We start from the raw sequence: 7,862 nt of genomic DNA, 5'->3' as shown, positions 1-7,862 counted from the left end.
AGAGACTTGTTTTCATATCTTAAAGTGCCCTTGGACGTGAGGTGCCTGGGGTGGCGGTAGGGGTGAAGGGTACAATAGTTGAAACAACCCAAACCTTTACAAAAATGCTAATCTTAGGCCTAAACAATATGCTTTAGATAATGTTTAGGCCTAAGGTTAGCATTTTTGTATGGGTTTTTCTTGTTCCAGGCCCTCCACGTCCAAGGGCACTTTGAGATATGGAAACAAGTCTTTACCAGATTGTTGATGATCGCAGATAGAGGAGGAGCCTACAAAGTGTCAAAAATGACTAAGGAAAAGAAGCTTCATTGAGAAAGAACTTGGCATACGGTACTCGGTATTGGAGTGTTCCGCCTAACTGAGGAAAGAGAAGAACATTTATTGGTTGGGTTCCCGAAAAGGATTGACCATTGTTTGATGCCATTGGAATGGTGTATAATTTACCAACTTTCGTGCAGAAATTGACAGTGCAAGCTGCAGGAATCTTGCAGGTAAGTTTTACTAGATAAATAATTATTTTTCTCTCATTTGTGAAATAGTTTGAGCTTCAATGGTTTGACTTCCGTGTTGTTTATTTTTGTTTACATTATGAATTTTCTATAAGTCTTATTTAAATTATGTCTCTCTTTTCATGAATATATAAATAAGTTTCGTAGCTATCAGAAAAAAAAATTGCAATACACTGTAACTTTAATTATATTTAACAGTTATTTGCCAAAGGCAAAGTGAGTGTATAACTTCAGAGGATTGATAATCGACACAATTTATTTCTGTTGTGAAGGTCACGAGTGCCTGCGGGAGCCCTGCATTTGTTTGCTTTATATTCACCAGCTACTGCGGTGATTATGAAATCATATTATTATTTCCAAAGGAAACCACTCAAGCAATCAGATTGCTGGAAACTCTCTGTTCATCTCCGAAATTCTGCTAATTATTTATTATGGTTGCTGTTATTCCAGCCCAGCATTTTATAGCTCTAGTGGCATTCAGACATAGACATTGACACTGTCATGTAGTGATTCAAACTGTGAAAAATTTTTTGTCGTCTTTCTGATTTTGGAAAAGAAATATGGAGACTTTTGATCAGTTGATATTCTGTGACTTAAGCAGAATAGGCAATTTAAGTTGTGTAAGGTTGCTTTAAATCGCCTTAAGTCGCCTTAACTGATGTTTTGGGCAATTTTTTCTAAAGTCGCTTTAAGTCGCCTTAAGTTACGGAAACTTAAGCCCGGTTTAAACGTCACATTTTACATGAGCCGAATCCAAGACAAATTAGCAAAAACAATAGATTTTTCTCATTTGCATTAGATTCAGTACATGTAAACTGGGACGTTTAAAACGGGCCTTAAGGTACCAGAGTAGGCATATAATTAGAATTCCAAACAAGTCTCGAAATAAAATAAGTAAATATCCAACTATTAATTTGTAAATAGATTGCAAACGTCACTCGGCTTACCACGAAAGGACATCAGCAAACTCAGTTTTAGTTAAAAGTTTGTGGTATCTCAATGAATCGATTTGGGCTGTCAGTGATCTCAAACTCAAATGTCCGTAAATATACTTCCTTTAGCGACTCATTTCGTGGCGTTTTCTTGAACTGATTGTCGGGTCCAACTGCTCAGTCCTCCAACCAACGTTGAAACGCTTGCGAATTGCACTTAACGACAAAATATCTCGTCCCTAATAAACTATGATAAATGTAGCTGTAGTAAGAAGCACTAAGTAAGAACAAATCCCGACGGATGTCTACGATAACGAACGATTTTAAAGACTCTTCAGCAAAAACGCACCGACAGAGAAATGGAGGTTTCATATCATACGAAGTATCGGATTTCGTTTACCTGCGAGGCCTGAACGATCTCCTCAGCTCCAAATTGAGTCTTAGGCCCTGATTACATGAGACCGGTACGAACTCAGAGTTTACATAAGCCCGAGTTTACATAAGCCCGGTCTGAAAGTATGAAGGGATTACATGAGACCGGTAGGAGACTTGCGGGCGGCCCCTTTCGATTCTTACTTGTTATCCACCATTCTCGTTTATCCGCCATCTTGAAATGGTGCAATAGCTCTCTTGCGCATGCTCAAAACAATGATCTCGACCGGTCTGAGACCGGTGTCAAATCAGTTCGAGTTTACATGGTTCCACAGTCCGACTTCAGACCTGTCCGAGTCATTCGTGTCGGTTCAGCAACCGGTATGAGTGAAACCGGCATGAGATGACTTTTCACACCGGCTTCATGTAAACAAAAACAAGCATTTGTGTGGAAACCGATCTGAAGTCATACAGGTTTGAGTTCGTACCGGTCTCATACATTTCTTTTTATGCGTTTACATGAGACCGGCCACACAATGAACTCAGACCGGTCTGACTTCGTCTCAGGTGCTAGACCTAGACCAGATATTCTCGTACCGGTCAGAGTTCGTCCGTTCTCATGTAAATGATGATAAATATCAGACCGGGTCTGGAAATTTCAAGCCTGTATGCTTTTGGGTCATACCGATACATAACGGTCTGAGTTCGTCCCGGTCTCATGTAAATACCCCTTTACTCTAGGTGCCAGAGGAATTTTTTTCCGAGGTCCGATCGAGAGAACGCTACGCGAGACGATGGCAACGGCCGAGGACTGAAAAGAGAGGACTCGCACGAAGACCCGAAGAAAAACGGACCTCAGACGTTGGCCTCGACTCGCGTAGCGTTCTCTCAGACCTTGGGGAAATTAAATCCTATTCTTACCCAGGGTAAGTGATCCTTCCCCTTATTCACTGATTTTTCTTATTAACGGTTTTTTATAGCAGTTGGCATAAGCTAATGATTGACTCAACAACCTCCTTCCCAGGGTCTCCCTTTCTTGCCTTCTTTCTCTCCAGGGGAGGGGTGAAGAGAGGCATGACTGATTCTGCGATATCCGTCTTCCAAAAATCTTTTATTGTTCCTTATTCATGCTTCAATGATGATATTAAATTCTTGACGAGTCACTTAATCCCTTGGTTTGGTCGCTTTCCTCAAACACTTTGCTCAAATTAGCAAGTTCAACTTCCCTTAACGGATGTTCTTTGACTGATTGTCCAATTCTTCGACTTCCAAGTGACACTGATCTGTTTGTTACTGGTTTTCTCGGTTTATTCAGGAGTATCTTAACGCAGTCGCCAAAGGCTCGTCGGTACCTTGGAAGTTTCCAGGCGTAGATGAACGGGTTTATCGCTGAATTTATGAAAAGAAACCGAGAGAAGACTACATCGATTTTGTGGAAAGTCACCGACTGCTGGCAAGATGAGCAGAAGTGAAGCAAGTGGAGTGTCACGTATTGGGGCATGTATGACAAATAAAATATGGCCAAGATTGTGATAATTGTAACAGACATTTTTCGTTCTCGTTCCAGCAGATATGCGCTGTTGTCTGCAGAAACCACCCCACGAAGTTGAAGCTCGCGTTTGCGTTTTACAAGAGAACGAAACACATTTACATATATTACCGTCAATATTATAGCAGGCAATGAAGCATGAGTGTGAAGATATATCAAGGTGTAAGTCTTTTCAGGTATACTCGTCGCTGGAAGAACGCAGGTCGACATAGATATTATCCATAAAACTAAGATAAAGATTTTGACTCTTCCTTTGGTGATGATATTTTTGTAGTCCATTGGCTTGTTAATGGCCACGTAACAGGCAGTAGACATGGCTATCATCGTATAACAGCTGACGAATAGAGTTGTGGTCAACACGGTGTACATGATTGCCCTGAATACCGAAACATACGGCATGTGTAACTTCTCATAGCGATACGCGTCTCGTAAAGCCGCAAGAAAAGCCGTAAAGATTCCGAGAAACAAATCTGATGCTCCTAAATTGGCGATGAGAAAAGATGGCGGGGAACGAAGCGATCGTCGAGGATTCTTGTAAGTCGTGAAGAGCAGAAATGAATTTCCAACGATGATAGCAGTGGCCAAGATAAATCCTACCGCAGATAAAGTTAACCATAAAGCAGGGTCATCTATCACCGAGAGGTAGAAATCGTGGTTTGGGTCTGAAGTCATTATCGTTGACGTAATTTTAGCTGTTACAGGATTATTCATCACCGAAAATTATTTGGCGTCTGATTACAGACAATGAAATCCTCAAAATCCTTTGTCTACTTTTTCGTGTAAACAGATGCTTTTGTTGTTATGATACCTTATCGGCGTACCGTCTTTGGGGTTTGGAAAATATTGGACCGAACATGTCAGCTGACTCAGTATTTCATCATGTTCATTCAAGAAAGTTCTTTTTATGGAGCGTTTTTAGTGTCAAAATTCAAGCCTGCATTCAGCAATTCAAACATTCAATTTAGCTATTCAAACCTTTTATTCAACAATTCAAACATGAATGTTTAAGATTCTTCTGTATTGGTAAAACAATGACCTGTGACTTGTTAAGCGAATTGAATATTTGAATTGCCAAATTGAATGTTTGAATTGCCGAATTGAATATTTAAATTGTCGAATTGAAAGTTTGAACACAGGCCGCCCAGACTCGGTGGGTAAAGAAATTAAGTGTCTCTCTCCCTTGGAGATAAACAGGGGAGGATGTCGGAAATCATGTAATCACATCACATATGTTTTTCATTTAGAGGGCTGGAGAGTAGTACGATTCTCAGAGAATCGGAAACAACGTATGTCGAAATTCATATTTTACTATTACATACATATATACATATATAACTTTATATGATAACGCAGGTTAAAATTTTTCGCAACTTTACAGCTGATGTGGACCTATTCTCCGATTTAGCCATAATCGCACTCTTCTGTTAGAGGGGAGAGGAACGGGTAGGCAATATCTTATCTCCCCATTTTTAAACTCATTTTCTCCCTCCTCCCTAATTGAGGGGGACATTAGGGTTTACGGTATTGAGCGTTTTTTTCATGCGGTATTTCGGAAATGTAATTTTTTACGTGCGGTATCGCGGTATCATCTAGCTCGGCGGTATTCGGTAAAAGAAGGTCCTTCACGGTATTGTGGTACCGTTCATTTGTTTGTTTGTTTTTTTTTTTTTTTTCAACTTTATTGGTCTTAGTCTCTCTTCTAAATAATTAATTACATACAGGTCCCAAACAAAAAAATGCCCTCTGCCCTTTGCCCTCTCCTGTCTCATAGACCTCATACAGGTCAATGCACTATGCAAAACAAAACACAGTAACGGTCAGTAAGCTATAAAAGTCAAGAAGTAAGCTATAAATCCATACAGTCTAGAAAAGTCGATTGAGTCTTTGACATTATGGTATATGATTACACAATTTCTGACACTTAATCTACAATGTGATTGTTTTTGCATCCAGTGACAATGAGCCGTTTCCGTTGCCGTTACCTGACCCGACAGTTCGATCTATAAACCGCCTAAACCGGTAATTCGAGGTCTTCGAGGTCTTCGAGGTCTTCTCACGTTTTCTGGTCTTTTCTCGGAATGGCTGAGGTCGCTAAGGCTGCTCCAGATGGCGACGTCATTATTGACCTTGTAGCTCTTTTTAATGAAGAAGGCAAGGGGGCCGAACAGTATCGGTAGAAGAATAAGTTTCGATGCACTGTTCCGAAAGGCGAAAAACGCCTTGTGAAGTATGGTAAGTTTGTTTCATTACTGGGTTGCCAGTATGGCAAACCAAGTCGGGGTCTGCGTTTAGTTTGTTTGTTTTATTTTTTATTATTTTTTTTCCTGTCGGTAAAAGTCTTGCCTGTCACTCCCCTGCTAAGTGGTGTCTTTGTGCATAGAGCCTTCTGCGCGTATTTTCGTAGGATCGAGAGGGTAGTGGGAAATGCGTAGATTTTTTTGGTGGACACAGTAGAACGATTAACTTAACCGGCAATGGCGTCGAAAGTCATGTAACGCGAATGGCGTTTTAGTGGATCTTTGAACAAAATATACCCTTATGAAGCTCAGTAATGGCAAGTCAATTGGATATACAGGCGGTGGAATCTTAAAGGCGACGAGTAATGGGCTTAGACAACAATCTATCGCCCGTGGAGCCAAAATCAAAGTGAGCTGTATTTCAAATATTTTACCAAGTGTGCTGTTATGTAGAACACTGAAACCAAATGGAAAATTCTCTGGTAACTTATGGGTTCAACAAAGACAGAGAACGAATCGAACACCTTACGTGGATCTGTGATCAACTCTGCACAGTCTTCAGTAAAAACATAATTGGAAATGTGAGAGCCAAGAATTATTTGAAAGAAAGCTTGTCGTCTATTTTGCGCCTCATTATTCAAGGAAAAGGTTCTTCATGGAAACGGTTTCATCCTGCGCATATTTGACACGATTGAGTTTCTTCTCTTCACGCACGTAATGAAATAGAAAGGGTTTTTGCCTCTCATAGCAAATATGTTGTTTGCTTCAAAAAATTGTTCGCTGGAAAAAGTGGCCTTTATGAATTCATCATGTTTTATGATATGTGAGCTTAACTGGATAGTTTTTATGGCAATAGAAAAAGCATTTTCTTGTTATTCAAGGAAAAGGTTCTTCAGGAAACCTGAAGTACATGGCAATTTGACACGATTGAGTTTCTTGTCTTCACGCACGCAATGAAATAGGAAGAGGTTTTCGCCTCTAAGAGCAAATATGTTGTTTGTTTCAATAAATTTTTCGCTAGAAAAGGATTCTGTGGTATTTTCTGCCTTTGTGAATTACAATATCATGTTGTGTATTGAATTTTCGAGCTTAAGGTTGAAATGTGATATGGGAGAATTTTTTTAGTATTGCTCTGTAAGCAGGAAGGGTTCACAGGCCTGTTGGAAGCCTGCTTGAGTTTCAACAAAATGAGCCCCAAAATCAGTGAAAAATTGTGACGCAGATGAATAATAAAGTAGCTGCTATTTCCAAAATGATGGAATTACCTGGTGATAAATAACGTCGTACGCGTCTTGTAGAGTAAATTTTGACTTTGCATAAACAAATTGTCAACCTCAAAAGTTGGGCGATTGTGATCTTTGTTTCGACTTCGCTCATTTCATTGTCAAAATTTATAACACGTGACGGAAAAAGAAGCTTACAAAAACCCGGTATCTTGCCATCATTTGACACAGATGCTTCACTGTTTGGCGAGTAAACATGCCGCCGTAACTTAATCACGGCGCCTGCTGAATTCCGGCCATGTCACTTTCGATTTTGAGATTTATTTGAACGTAGCAAAAATCTCCCAAAATGTTTGTCGCTGATCGTAACTTTTTATATTTTATATTCACGATTCAAAATTAATGTTGTTTTCATGTCGTAAATATTTTATTCTCGATCGACCGTCCCGGAAACTTCCTTCTGCTCTTTCTAAAAACTGTGTATCAATAGTTATTTACTTTTGCATCAATATTTGTTTTGCATAAAGCAAGCTAACAAAATCTGTACCTTGTTGAGTTCGCATTTGTTAGCGTTAATTGTATTTTCGGTCCGATGCTTCTGTTTTATGAGGGGTATATTGTTTTGGTCTCCCATCCTGATACTAACCCCGTCGGACAGGGAAACTCCAGTGAACTTTAGTATTACAAAGCTGTCAGATGCTCAGAGGGCACGCTTAAACTTGTGGTGAAAAGAAGTTGTGAGGGAACTTGAAAATTATCAACATGGCAGCCCAGAAGCCAATGTTTCTCGCTTCTCTTTTATTTGTTATTCTTCAGAGACTGGAATGCTGTAGTTCAATACCACACAATTCAGTGCCTTCTGATTTTCTGTAACACGTACCACAGGCAACCCAGTGTATGCTTCACGGAAGCATCTCGTTTGTTGTGCAGCGTGTGCGATAGTGTGATGACCCCAGACTGATGAAACAGCGGAAAATGAAACAGCGGATGAGGAATTTGTGGATGAGTTCGATCCAAGTAGTGACTAGGAAATTGAGGAA

The 7,862-nt window shown here is 39.9% G+C and overlaps 1 protein-coding gene across 1 annotated transcript; it reads right to left on the bottom strand.

Annotated features, from left to right (window-relative positions):
- Positions 1 to 545: 545 nt before the first annotated feature.
- LOC138006355 (adrenocorticotropic hormone receptor-like) lies at positions 546 to 6,648 on the bottom strand. The gene has a single exon (XM_068852628.1). The coding sequence runs from the start codon at positions 4,071 to 4,073 to the stop codon at positions 2,958 to 2,960; it is 1,116 nt and encodes a 371-aa protein (XP_068708729.1). The 5' UTR covers positions 4,074 to 6,648; the 3' UTR covers positions 546 to 2,957.
- Positions 6,649 to 7,862: the final 1,214 nt, after the last annotated feature.

This window comes from Montipora foliosa, chromosome 6 (genome assembly GCF_036669935.1).
Source record: "Montipora foliosa isolate CH-2021 chromosome 6, ASM3666993v2, whole genome shotgun sequence".
Classification (NCBI taxonomy): Eukaryota; Metazoa; Cnidaria; class Anthozoa; order Scleractinia; family Acroporidae; genus Montipora; species Montipora foliosa.
This window is presented reverse-complemented; position numbering and strand designations above follow the sequence as displayed.

Coding starts and splice junctions, on each gene's coding strand:
- LOC138006355 (XM_068852628.1), bottom strand. CDS start 4,073: ATGAATAATCCTGTAACAGCTAAAATTACGTCAACGATAATGACTTCA.